Source organism: Panthera pardus, unplaced genomic scaffold (genome assembly GCF_024362965.1).
Source record: "Panthera pardus isolate Hobbes unplaced genomic scaffold, ASM2436296v1 HiC_scaffold_12, whole genome shotgun sequence".
Taxonomy (NCBI): domain Eukaryota; kingdom Metazoa; phylum Chordata; class Mammalia; order Carnivora; family Felidae; genus Panthera; species Panthera pardus.
In genome coordinates this window covers 941,465-953,876 of record NW_026526677.1, presented here as the reverse complement: position 1 = coordinate 953,876, position 12,412 = coordinate 941,465, and the positions used below count along the sequence as shown (strand labels likewise).

Here is a 12,412-nt window from a genome sequence, read left to right as displayed (position 1 = left end):
TCCTGGACTGAGCCTGGCTTTCACCCTTACTGAAGCGAGTGTTTCCATTGCTGCGTGCCTCAGTTTCCCCACCTGTAAAGCGGGAGAAATAATGGCTCACGCTGCATCGGGTGCCACACCGCAGGAACTGCACTTCATGTACACGAGCTCTTGTCCACAGCAAGAGATGCTCATGTTCCCGGTCCCTTAGGAACATGTTTAAATTAGGTAAGAAGTACGTCTGTTTAAGGAAGAGAGTGTACCGTGGGAATGACAGGCGTTTAAGGAATGCTGTTGTTTTGCACGTGGGTTAACAAAGACTCAGGAAATCAGACCAGAAGTTCAGGGTAAGCTTTCAGAAGTTGGTCCCAGGAGTGGGCAGCAGGCCTCATTTGCTGCACGAGCCGTCTCCGGCCGGCCAGGGCCCAGGGTGACCTGCCCTGGATGGACCTCTTGAGGTGGTAGGAAAGGCCATCAGTGGCCTTAAGAGAGCCCAGGCCCTTCTCCCTGGGCCCCAAGCCCCACCTTCCCCTGGCGTGGGGGGCAGGGGTGGGGGCATGGGAGCCACACTGAGTGCAGAGGCAGGTCATGTGACTCAGGGAGGGGGAGAGACCCTCCCACTCAGCCCCCACCAGCAGCTCCCTTTGCCTCCCCAGGTGGCAATACCCCCTGAAACCAGCTCTGCCCACTTGGGGGTCTTTCTCGTCCTTCTGGCCCAGGTAAGTGGGGCGCCTTCTGTGTCTGGTTAGCACGTCTCCTGTCTGCGCACCCCACCTGCTCCCCCGTCCTTCCCACACCCACCATGTGCACATAGAGCTCTCTGGGTAGAGCGGCAGAAAAGAAGGCAGAGATCCCTGCCCCCTGCCCCTGCCTCCCTGGTGAGATGAGAAAAGAAGGGCCCTCGTAGAGCAAGTCGAGGTGGGACAGGTGCCTTGAAGAAAACACACCGAGTGAGACCCGGGCCGGGGCCAGGCCCTGCAGCAACCAGCAGCTGCCTTAGGGGTCTGGGCAGCATGGAGCACCCCTCTTCTGTGTGCACCCAGCCCACGAGGCAGCTACCGCCTGCGCTGACACGGCCCTGGGCTGCGTCCATGCTGCCAGCGGGTTTTCCAGTCTTCCGACACCAGTGAAACAGTCTCCTTATAAATCCCGTGTGTTTGAAATGATGACTCACGCCAATTCCCCACAGCCCAAGACTGACCCCGAGGGGCCTCCTTGCCCCTCACCCACCTGTCCCTCCCAGCGGGTCCGGCATGAGCCCTGGGGGTGCTATACAGCCTGAGGGGCCCTGCCTGGCCCACGGACACACGGAGGGGGGCACTCAGTTGGCGGAAAAGACTCCAGGGCCAAGACATGTACACAATGCTCAGCGTTTATTTGCAAGATCGGGGCGGAGTGAGCAGAGGGAGCTCCGACGCCCCCCACCCCTGCCCGGGGCCCTCCTGTCGGCCATGGTAACCCCACGCCTGGGTCCAGACATGGGCCTGCCTGACACCGCTCCCTGGAGGCTGCCGGCCTGGCCTTGCCTGGACGGGCCTCAGCCTGAATTCTGCTGCAGGAGGTAGCCAGCAGGAATCTGTTCCCCGGGGCTTTGAGGAGCAGCGGGGGGGCAGGAGGGGGGCACGCCGGCCCACAGTGCGGAGAGCAGCATGGCAGCTGATGCGCACTTTGCTATGGGGCACACCTCTGACACCAAGAAGGGGGCGAGTCCGGACGGAGCAGGCGCTTGTGTCTCAAATGAGGGGTCGGCCCTGATGGCCAAGCAGGTGGCCAAGACGTGCTGAAGGGGCTCCGAGGGCGAGGCCCCCTCCTGGAGCCCCCCTCGGGCAGGCCGTCATGGCACCATCACCTCCAGGGCGCAGGTGTTGCGAGGGCACGGGTGGAGGGTGTGTTCGGAGTCCTGCAGCAGGCTGGCCCGGCTATCCGCGGTTGGGTAGTGAGTGTTCTGGCTCCGGAGGGGGAGGGAGGGAGCTTGTGGGATGGGGTCAGAATGGCAACAGCCAGTGGTGGACCCCTAGATCGAGAAGATGGGGGTGCTGTCCTCGGGAGCCTCGGGAGCAGGGACGCAGGACGGAGCACAGCTGCACTCGTCCACGTGGGTGTAGGTGTGCTGGACCGCTGTCCCATCGGGACACTGCATGGTCACCACCTCCTCGTGAAGCCTCGTCTCCTGGCAGCAGGTGCACTGACGCTGCATGGCCTGGGCCTCCATGGAGAACCTGCAGATTTGAGTGCCCACCCTCAGGACCCGCCTCGTCCAGCCCCAGCCACCCAGCTCTTGCTTTCTCTGGGGCCTGGAGACGATGGCTCCCGCCCACTCACGGGCAGCCCTGAGCTTGTCCTCCGAGCACTGGGGGCTTCTCTGACCTGACCTGGGACAGTGCTCAGGGTCACCGAGCTCTGACCTTCTCTGGTCAGGCCCCCTCCCTTCTTGGAACCAGCTCATCAAACTAGCTGATGGGGACAAGACCCTCCTCCCTCCAGGAACCCCCCCCCCCCGACCCCCCGGGTCTTGAGCCAACGTTACATCCTTCCTTCTGCTCTCCCGGCCTACTTGCTCCACCTGGCAGAAGCCAGGGAGGTCTGGGGCGGGGAGGGGGCCCTTGGGAGGGGAGCCGGCCTCGCTCACTTGGACACTCCTGGGCATGAGCCCTCGCAGAAGGTGACGTTGACCGGGGCCTGGGTGGCGCAGCCCTGGTGTCTCAGGACCGTCCTGTTGACCCGGACTTGACAGGAGTCTGGGCGGAGGGAGGAAGGGCGGTGGAGGTGCGGGAAGGGCTCTCCCCTGACCTGGGGCCGCTCCTCCCACCCTCGGGAGCCCCGCGCTCGGGGTGGGGTCCTGGGGCTAGAGGCAGCTTGGGGCAGAAATCATTGCATAGAGACTGGGAGGGGCTGGAGGGTGCGGACAGGTAGGCGGGCCTCAGCTTACCCACTTCCTCACAGGAGTAGCAGCAGCCAGTTTTCCTGAGGATGCCCTGCAAGGGTGGGGGAGACAGAGCGGGAGGTGGGGGGCTGGGGGCTGGGCAGGAACTCCCAGGAGTAGGAGCGCGGGCGGGGCCTCTGGGGCCGAGCGTGGGCGGGCTTCCCAGGGGTGGGGCGTGGCCTCCTAGGTGGGGAGTGGGGAATCGGGTGGGCGTGGCCCTGGTTGGGGGCGTGGCCTCCGGGGACGGGCGTGGGCGGGGCCCTTGGGAGGGATCTCCAGGACGCGGGCGCCCCGGGACACACACCTTGCAGCTGGACGGGTCCGGGCAGGGCAGCGGCCTCGGGGTGAGCACGTGGAGCCCGTTCTTGGCGTCGCAGCGGTACTCCGTGCAGTTGTCCACGAGGCTGCTGACCCAGGTCTCGTTGGGCTGCAGAAATGCGATGGGGAGGGTGGAGGCCCCCAGGGGAATGAATTATCTGGTGGGCTGAGAAGGGCTGAAGGGAAGTCTCCCCTGGCGGGGGGGCGGGGGGGCAGAGACCGAACCCCCTCTTACCTGGACCAGCCGGCCGTCCGGCGTGAGACACGCTGTCTGCACGCACTCCCCACAGCACTGTCCGTCCACCTTCTGGTACTGGAAGCCCTGAGGGACAGGGATGGTTACATCCTCACCCCCAGCCCTCCTGAACCCCATCCATACCCTAAGGGCCCAGCGACCTCCTTAGCAACCTGCCCAGGGCTGCCACCAGGCAGGCACTACCGGCGTCTGCCCAGGAGGGCGTACCTGGGGGCAGGTGGTGCTGCAGTTGTCCTCCTTACACTGCACCGTTGGGTGCTGGGTGTCCACGGACAGGCAGGTGCATGTGTGGCAGGGAGTGACCGCTGGGAAGGTTGCACCGATCTACAGTGGTTGGGGTGAGGGGAGGCAACATTGAGGGCACTGGTAGGGGCACAGGACCCGGGGCCAAGACCCTTCCTTGCTGCTGGCTGGGCGGCAGGAAGGGAAGGCCTACAGAAAGTGGTTTCTTTGTTCTTCAAATAGAATTCTGCATGTACCCCCTGGCTGAGCATAGACCGGGGCAGAGGCAGGGAAGGCAGGCAGGCTGGAGGGGGCTGGGAGGGCATGGTCCTACCCCAGCCCTCTTGCTGTGATGAGGCTCCTGGGAGACCCTGAACCTAAGCTCTCAGAGGCAGGCATTCAGCCCATGGCCCTCCCAGGCCCTCGGCAGACAGTGCCGCCCCTGTGTCCCCCTCCTTCATGTCTCCACTAGGCTCTACAGGACCCAGAGCCCCATGCTTATCTGCTCTCAAGCAGGAGGCTGCAGGCAGGGCTGGGCCTGTCCAGATGAGGGGTGGAGGTCCCCTAGCCGAGGTGCGGAGCCCAGGGCCCCACCCACTGCCCCCTGGCGCAGCAGAGCCCTTACCCCATAGGCGGTGCCATTGTAGGTGCACAGCTTAGGTCCTGGAAGGAAAGGGAGGGCTGAGCACCTGCCCAGGTGTTAGGGGGAAAGTGCTCACCCTCTGCCTCCCGAGCCCCACCCCAGAGAATCCCCAGCACAGCTCACGGCAGCTGAAGGTGGGGCAGCAGTCGCCCTCCTCCTGGGTGGCCACCAGCTCCTCTCCCGGCACACATTTGGGTGGGCTCTGGGGGCAGGTGGTCGTGTTGCAGACTGTGGGAGAGTCGGGGCGCTGTCAGGGGCACCTCTGCAGCTCCCCTTTTCTGGCTGTGCCAGCTCACAGTCTAGGGGAGTTTCTTGCAACAGTCATATTTTTTTCCTGGGGGTTGAATCTTCTAAGTTCCTGCTGGGTCCCCTCGCTGTACCCAGCCACACCAGAAGCCACCAGCCTCATTTTAGGTAGAAAAATGAAGCACCAAGAGGCCCACCAACTGGCCCCCTCCTCGGCCCTCCTCACCCTGTGGCCAATGGGGGCACGGGGCTCACCGCACAGCGTCTCCAGGCAGCACGGCTTGTCAGCCACAGGCCTGGTCACAGTCACCAGGCCCGCCCGGCTGCACTGCAGGGGCCGGTCCTGGGCTTCGCACAGCACGGGCGTGCACCGCACGGACAGGGAGCCCTCGTGACACAAGCAGTCCTGGCAGTTGCTGACCCACCGCTCCCCGGGCTGGAAGAGACCAGTCAGGGTCCCTGGAGACTCCCAGACGGTGCCCTGGCTCTTGGGCTGCAGCCCTCAGTGTGGTCATGCCAGCCTTTGGCCTCCCGCTCAAGCTGCTGTCTCTGCAGCAGCCCGGGTGACGGATGTGTCGCACACCGGGGGGGCACCCCACGCCAGCCCCCCACGGGGCTGCCCGGGCAGAGCAGGGTGCCCTGAGATGGGGCTTTCCCTCCCATTGCTCAGGCGAGGGGGCAGGTAGCCGGGGGGCAGAATACTCACAGATTTGGGAAACCCGTCTGGTCCCACACAGCCTGCAAGGGGAGAAGGAAGGGGAAGATCACTGGGGGTGCTGGGTTCCAGACCCAGTGGGCAGAGACCACAGGCCCTGGGACATGTCCTTGCGGGCCTGGCTGCCCCCACCCCCAGCAGAGGCCTCTTCTTCCCGCTGGGGACACAATTCCCTGGGGAACTCGGTGTCACGGCCATACTGCGCCCTCTGTGGAGTGAGCACCCAGGAGGGACGGTCCTGGACTGGCGTCTTGCCACCCCAGAGCTCCCCCTGCAGCCCTGTAGCTCAGGTCAGGGCAGCCACGGCGGGTGCTTACCGCACTCGCGCACGCAGACGTTTGTGTGCGTGTTGAAGAGGGTGTGTCCATCCGGGCAGAAGCAGCCTTCCGCCAGCCCCTTGCCCACCTCGCTCTGGTGCCTGCAAGGAGAGGAGGGCATTTCTAGGACCCTTGATCCACATGAGTGCAGTCCTAGGGGCGAGGGCCGAGGGCAGGGCGGGCTACTGGGGTTGGCCAGCTGCCCGGGGCCACTCGGGAGCGAAGGCTCAGAGATCGGGGCGGGGGAAGGGAGCCCCAGGCCCTTTGGTGCCCCTGGACCTCGCAGGCAGGCTTTACCTGGAGTCGCAGGACTCAGGCTGTGCGGGGCCACACGGCTGGTACACCTTGCCGGACGGACAGGTGAAATCTGGGGACAGAGACAGGTGTCAGGTGGGCCAAGGAGGCCAGAGCCCCCAGGGGCCGCCCCGACTCACTGCACAGCCCGCCGGTGGCGTTGCGCCAGCTGCTGCACACGCCCTGGGCACGGCAGAGTGCTGCGTAGGCCTCCAGGCTCTCGCAGGGCGCCTGGCGGTCGGCTCGGCAGCCATCACTGACGCAGGAGCTGAAGAACGGGCCCGGCGGGATGAGGCCGTGGCACTCTGCGAAGACCCTGTGGGCAGGGGCGGTCAGAGGCCGGGGCAGAGAGTAGGTCCCTGTCCCAGGACCACCAAACCCAGAGGAGAGACTCACGGGCTCAGCAACAGCTCGCAGAGAGGTGCTGGGGGGCATGGGGAGGAGGTGGCCGTGGCGGGTACCGGGGGCTGGGGGGTGGGTGCCCCGCAGTCCTCCCTGCTGCTCTCTTGGACCAGCCAGGTATGGGCCATGTCTTGGCAGGTGGGGGCGGTGGTGCCGTCTGGCCGGCGGCAGTCGTCTGTCTGGCTGTTGGTGCAGGTGCCTGGGGAGGCGGGGCAGCAGGGTCACGGTCTTGTCCTTGCCCCTCTCCCCACCTGTGCTGAGGTGGCTGTGGCCCCCACTCACCGCACTGGCCCTCCGTGTTGTGGCTGAAGTGGGTGTAGGGCAGCCGGACCTGGAAGACGTGTCCGTCGAAGCTGATGCTGACATTAAGGGCAGGAATGTCCATGCCCATCGTGGTGGTGCCTGTCACGGACACACTCACGCCGTTCTTTGCAAAGCCCGGGCTCACTTGCTTTCGGTCAAACAATATCTGAGGACATATCGGGGGTGGGGGTGGGGGATCCATGATCGGGTGGTGGGGCAGCAGGGCCTGCCTTGGAGGCTCTCCCTCCCGGGTGCTGGGGCCCCAAGTCCTTGGGGGAGTCCCAGCTGGCTGCGTTCGGGCCCCCGGGGCGTCATGGCACGCCCTTTGCCCTTCCAGAGGCCCCTCCGGGGGCTGACCTCCAGGCCTGCAGGCCTTCCCCGGTGATGCAGGGCAGGGCCACTCACCAGGGGCTCCTCCTGCCCGTTGGCGCCGGTGCTGGTGGTGAGGATGACCTCCGTGGACTTATAGCGGGCGCTGAGGGCGCGGGGACACTGGGCAGTGGCTGAGGTGGCCCCACAGTAGTAGTTGTGCATGTAGATGCTGAGGTTCCCGTGGCGTGGGCGGATCTCCCGCATGAGCACGTGGGTGCAGTTGTCCACGAAGGAGTAGGAGGTGCCGTCAAAGGTGTTGTAGTGAGAGTTACCCCAGCCGCTGCACAAGCCTGCGGGACATGGGCAGTCCCCTCACCCCAAAAGTGCCACCTGGGGGAGCCACTCAACTGCCCTGGGCCTTGGCTGCCTCTTTTTTAAATTTTTTTTTAATGTTTATTGATTATTGACAGACAGAGAGAGACAGAACCTGAGCAGGGGAGGGGCAGAGAGAGGGGGAGACCCAGAATCCGAAGCAGGCTCCAGGCTCTGAGATGTTCAGCACAGAGCCCGGCGCGGGGCTCGAACTCACAAACCGCGAGATCATGACCTGAGCCGAAGTCGGACACTCAACCGACTGAGCCCCGCAGGCGCCCCTCGGCTGCCTTTTTTATAAAATGGGCGAGTAGGCTGGATGGTGGCCCTGAAGAATAAGGACATGTCCCCAGAGCCTGAGAATGGACCCTTGTTTGGGGAAAGGGTCTTCATGTCAGTGATTACGTTAAGGATCTAGAGGATACCGTCCCGGATTACCAGGGTCGCTCTAGCCCGGTGATAAGTGTCCTTGTAAAGAACGGAGTGGCCACAGGAAGGCCGAGTCACGGCTGGAGGCCCGTGGCCACAAGCCTAGGGATGCCTGGAGCCCCCAAGGCCGACAAGGCAGGGAGGGCCCTCCCTGCAGCCTCAGGCATTCCTGGTGTTGTGACCCAGCGTGCGGTCCTCACTTCTCCCGGAACCTGCCGTCCAGGTGTCCAGGGCCCAGGCCGGAAGTGCTCCCAGACGGCAGCTCCGTGAAAGACGCCCAGAAACCCCGGGGACAACGGCGCGGCTGCTGCTCCCGTGTGCACACCCACCCCCGTTCGGGAGCCCCTTCTATGTGGGGGGGGCTCCCTGCACACCCCCCGGCCCCACCCAGCTTACACTCGCACTCAAAACGGAAGTCACACGGCTCGCTCCCCTGCCACACTCTGACTGGCCGATGCCCGTTCACGCAGCTCACACTGGCCGCTGACTTCCGCTCCAGAAGCACCATGCGGTTGTTGCCTTCACACCGGGCCACCGTGCAGTCCGGCAGGGTCCAGGACTCGTTCACCTGGGAGACAGCGGGGACGGTGCTCACCGGCTGGGGGCCACGAGACCTGCCACGTGGCCCTGCCACGGCCTCAGGTCCCTCGTTGTCCTGGGCCGGCCCCAATCCTTGGCGCCTTCCTCCGGCGCTACCCGTGGAGGGGTGAGCGGGGGCCGCCCACAGCCCCAAGCAGGGCAGGGCTCAGCCCCCAGTTGGTTGCCCAACCCCAGGCACACAGCAAAGAAAGGAAGCACAGGCAGGAAGCGCACCTGTCGGGGAGGGACAAGGAGGTCGCAGGGAGGAGCTGCGGGGGAGGGGGACAGGGGCGCCGAGGATGCCGGGGGCGAGGAGGTGGGGCAGGTGCCCTGGAAGCGGTCAATGTCGCAGCGTTGGTTGCAGATGGCAGAGAAGTGGCAGCCCGCACCGTCCGTCTTGTTGTAGACCACATCCCCTGTAGAGGAGAAAATCACCAAGGGGATCACGCCAAGTTTAGCTCAGGAGAAGGGGGGGCTTGGGCGGCACCACCCGAGTCCCAGGAGGCACACGGAGGGGCCCCAGAGACCCAGGCTCTGAGGCCCTGGGTGGACAGTTGGAAGGAACCAGGGGCCTCCTCACTCACCGGGAGAGAAGAGCTGCCCATAAGCCCGGCAGAAGCAGCCGGTGGTGAAGTGCGTGCTGCTGGATGCTGGGGGCCTCGGGGTGGTGACCACGGAGGTGGACGAGGTCCACACCGGGACAGGCAGGGATGTGGAGGCAGCCGCGGAGGGGCCCGGGGCGGTGCTCAGCGGGGAGCTGGCGGCCTCGGTCGTGGGGGGCGGTAGGGAGGCCCTGGTGCTGGACGTGGCCCTGGCGGTGCTGGGCACGGTGCCCGGGAGGCCGGGCGGGGTCTCGGTGCGCCACGTCGGGGACGCACTGACCCGGGTGCTGGGCGGGGAGCGGGAGACAGTGGTGGGCGTGGTGGTGGGCATCGCCGAGGTACGGGAGGTCGACGGGGAGGGGGCCGCGGTGGTGGCGGGGGTGGTGGCGCAGTCGCTGTAGTCCTCACAGCAGAGCAGTCGCGCGTGGAAGTTGTGGCAGTAGGGCAGGGGCCCCGGCTGCTCGCGGTTGCGGCACACCAGCCCAAAGCTCACGTTGCACTGGACCACCTGCCCCACGTCCTCCAGGGGCACATCGGGCACCTTCTCTGATCGGCACTCGATGTCCCGGGGCCGGTCACAGAAGACGTGCCCGGCCAAGCGCCAGACCGCGAAGGTCTCGAAGTCCCCGCCGTCGGGGCCCGGTATGGGGTAGTCCTCGTCGAACCAGTCTGTCCACGAGCACCGTGGCCTGCAGCCCGGGGAGGACGAGGGGACCAGCGTGTGCCTGGTGGAGCCGGGCCGCGAGGCTGTGGAGAGCGGTGTGGTCCTGGAGGTGGGCCTGCTGGGCCGGGACCAGGGGGTGGTCCGCCCACTGGAGGTCACCACAGGGACCATGGTGGGTGCGTGGGCTGAGGTGGGCTTGCTGGTCGTCGTGGGGATGCCCGGAGAGGAGGAGGGGCTGGGGCTGGAGATCCTCTCTGTGATCCTGGCAGAGGGAGGAAGCGTCTGGCCGGTGGCCACAGAGAGTCTCTGGGTGGTCCGGGGGGAGGAGGGACCTGGCTGGGAGGTGGGGACAGTGACCCTCCGGGTGGTTCCAGAAGAAGGGGGAAGGGTCTGGGTGGTCCTGGGGGAGGAAGGACCTGTCTGGGAGGTGGGGACAGTGACCCTCCGGGTGGTTCCAGAAGAAGGAGGGGCCTGGGTGGTCCTGGGGGAAGAAGGAAGGATCTGGGTCGTCCCAGAAGAAGGAGGAAGGGTCTGGGTGGTCCGAGGGGAGGAGGGACCTGGCTGGGAGGTGGGGACAGAGACCCTCTGGGTGGTCCTTTGGGAGGAAGGAAGGATCTGGGTGGTCCCAGAGGAAACAGAAAGGCTCTGGGTGGTCCCAGGGGAAGTAAAAAGGGTCTGGGTGCTCCCAGGGGAAGAAGGAATTGTCTGCGTGGTCCCAGGGGAAGGAGGAAGGGTCTGGGTGGTCCCAGAGGAAGAAGGAAGGGTCTGGGTGGTCCCAGGGGAGGTAAAAAGGGTGTGGGTGGTCCCAGGGGAAGTAAAAAGGGTGTGGGTGGTCCCAGGGGAAGAAGGAAGGGTCTGGGTGGTCCCAGAGGAAGAAGGAAGGGTCTGAGTGGTCCCAGGGGAGGTAAAAAGGGTGTGGGTGGTCCCAGGGGAAGAAGGAAGGGTCTGGGTGGTCCCAGAGAAAGGAGGAGGGGTCTGGGTGGTCGCAGAGGAAGAAAAAAGGGTCTGGGTGGTCCCAGGGGAAGAAGGAAGGGTCTGGGTGGTCCGAGGGGAGGAGGGACCTGGCTGGGAGGTGGGGATAGAGACCCTCTGGGTGGTCCTTTGGGAGGAAGGAAGGATCTGGGTGGTCCCAGAGGAAACAGAAAGGCTCTGGGTGGTCCCAGGGGAAGTAAAAAGGGTCTGGGTGCTCCCAGGGGAAGAAGGAATTGTCTGCGTGGTCCCAGGGGAAGGAGGAAGGGTCTGGGTGGTCCCAGAGGAAGAAGGAAGGGTCTGGGTGGTCCCAGGGGAGGTTAAAAGGGTGTGGGTGGTCCCAGGGGAAGAAGGAAGGGTCTGAGTCATCCCAGAGAAAGGAGGAGGGGTCTGGGTGGTCCCAGGGGAAGTAAAAAGGGTCTGGGTGGTCCCACGGGAAGAAGGAAGGGCCTGGGTGGTCCCAGAGAAAGGAGGAACGGTCTGGGTGGTGGGGACAGTGACCCTCCGGGTGGTGGTAGGGGAAGAGGGGTGCGTGGCCCTCGTCTGCGGTCCAGAAACCTGCGATGACCTTTGTCCTGTGCTGCTGCTGCTGCTGCTGCTGGTGGTGGGCTCAGGGACCGCAGAGCTGGCACAGTGGCTGTAGTCCTCACAGCAGAGCACGCGGATGTGGTAGTTGAGGCAAGTCTGGCCTCCTCTCTGCCGGTTGTTCCTGCAGATGAGTCCGTAGTTGACGTCACATCGTAGCACCTGGCCCAGCTGCTCCAAGGGCACGTCCGGGAAGAGGACGGCCTGGCACTCGATGGCCTCGGGATCCGCGCAGAGCTGGCCGCCCGTGTCCTGGATGTGGTAGTAGGTCTCAATGTCGCCCCCGAAGCGGCCGGGCAGGGGCTGGTCACTGTCCAGCCAGCCCGTCCAGCGGCAGGCGGGCTGGCACGGGAAGGTGGCCGCGGTGTGGCCCGTGCTGGGCGCTGTAGGACTGGGGGTCGTTGGGGACCGGGCGGTGGTACTGGCAGCCAGTGTGGGGGTCGGACCCGGGCTGGTGGCCCGGGGGGTCATCGTAGTGGTGGCCAGGGTGCTGGGACAGTGGCTGTAGTCGTCACAGCAGAGCACGCGGATGTGGTAGTTGAGGCACATCTTGAACCGGCCAACCTGGTCACGATTGTGGCACACCAGACCCTCGTCCAGCCTGCACTGCACCACCTGGCCCAGCTCCTGCAGGGGCACATCGGGCAGCGGCTCGGCCCGACACTCCAGGTCCAGGGGCCGCTTGCAGATGGCTTTGCCGGCCGCCCGGATGTTGGCATACGTCTCAAAGTCCCCACCAGAGGCCCCTGGCACCGGATAGCTCTCGTCTAGCCAGTCCGTCCAGGCACAGCGAGGCTCGCAGGCCGTGGACCCAACTGCTGGTGACGTGGCCGTGGAGGGGCCCGGGGTGGTGCTCAGCGGGGAGCTGGTGGCCTCGGTCGTGAGGGGCGGTAAGGAGGCCCTGGTGCTGGACGTGGCCCCGGCGGTGCTGGGCACGGTGCCGGGGAGGCCGGGCGAGGTCTCGGTGCCCCACGTCGGGGACGCACTGACCCGGGTGCTGGGCGGGGAGCGGGAGACAGTGGTGGGCGTGGTGGTGGGCATCGCCGAGGTACGGGAGGTCGACGGGGAGGGGGCCGCGGTGGTGGCGGGCGTGGTGGCGCAGTGGCTGTAGTCCTCACAGCAGAGCAGTCGCGCGTGGAAGTTGTGGCAGTAGGGCAGGGGCCCCGGCTGCTCGCGGTTGCGGCACACCAGCCCAAAGCTCACGTTGCACTGGACCACCTGCCCCACCTCCTCCAGGGGCACATCGGGCACCTTCTCTGATCGGCACTCGATGTCCCGGGGG

At 65.7% G+C, this 12,412-nt stretch overlaps 1 protein-coding gene across 1 annotated transcript in view; it reads right to left on the bottom strand.

The window, feature by feature from the left end:
* Positions 1-1,354: 1,354 nt before the first annotated feature.
* The window catches only part of MUC5B (mucin 5B, oligomeric mucus/gel-forming), a 34,377-nt gene continuing 23,319 nt past the window's right edge, over positions 1,355-12,412 (bottom strand). Inside the window, 19 exon segments of the mRNA XM_053900118.1 lie at positions 1,355-2,198; positions 2,609-2,717; positions 2,909-2,954; positions 3,207-3,329; positions 3,456-3,542; positions 3,684-3,800; positions 4,324-4,361; positions 4,465-4,569; positions 4,843-5,023; positions 5,294-5,325; positions 5,620-5,720; positions 5,917-5,986; positions 6,054-6,229; positions 6,310-6,514; positions 6,598-6,784; positions 7,024-7,280; positions 8,128-8,299; positions 8,545-8,726; positions 8,895-12,411. Of these exon segments, the coding sequence (XP_053756093.1) occupies positions 1,994-2,198; positions 2,609-2,717; positions 2,909-2,954; positions 3,207-3,329; positions 3,456-3,542; positions 3,684-3,800; positions 4,324-4,361; positions 4,465-4,569; positions 4,843-5,023; positions 5,294-5,325; positions 5,620-5,720; positions 5,917-5,986; positions 6,054-6,229; positions 6,310-6,514; positions 6,598-6,784; positions 7,024-7,280; positions 8,128-8,299; positions 8,545-8,726; positions 8,895-12,411 (5,910 nt within the window). The 3' untranslated portion in view covers positions 1,355-1,993.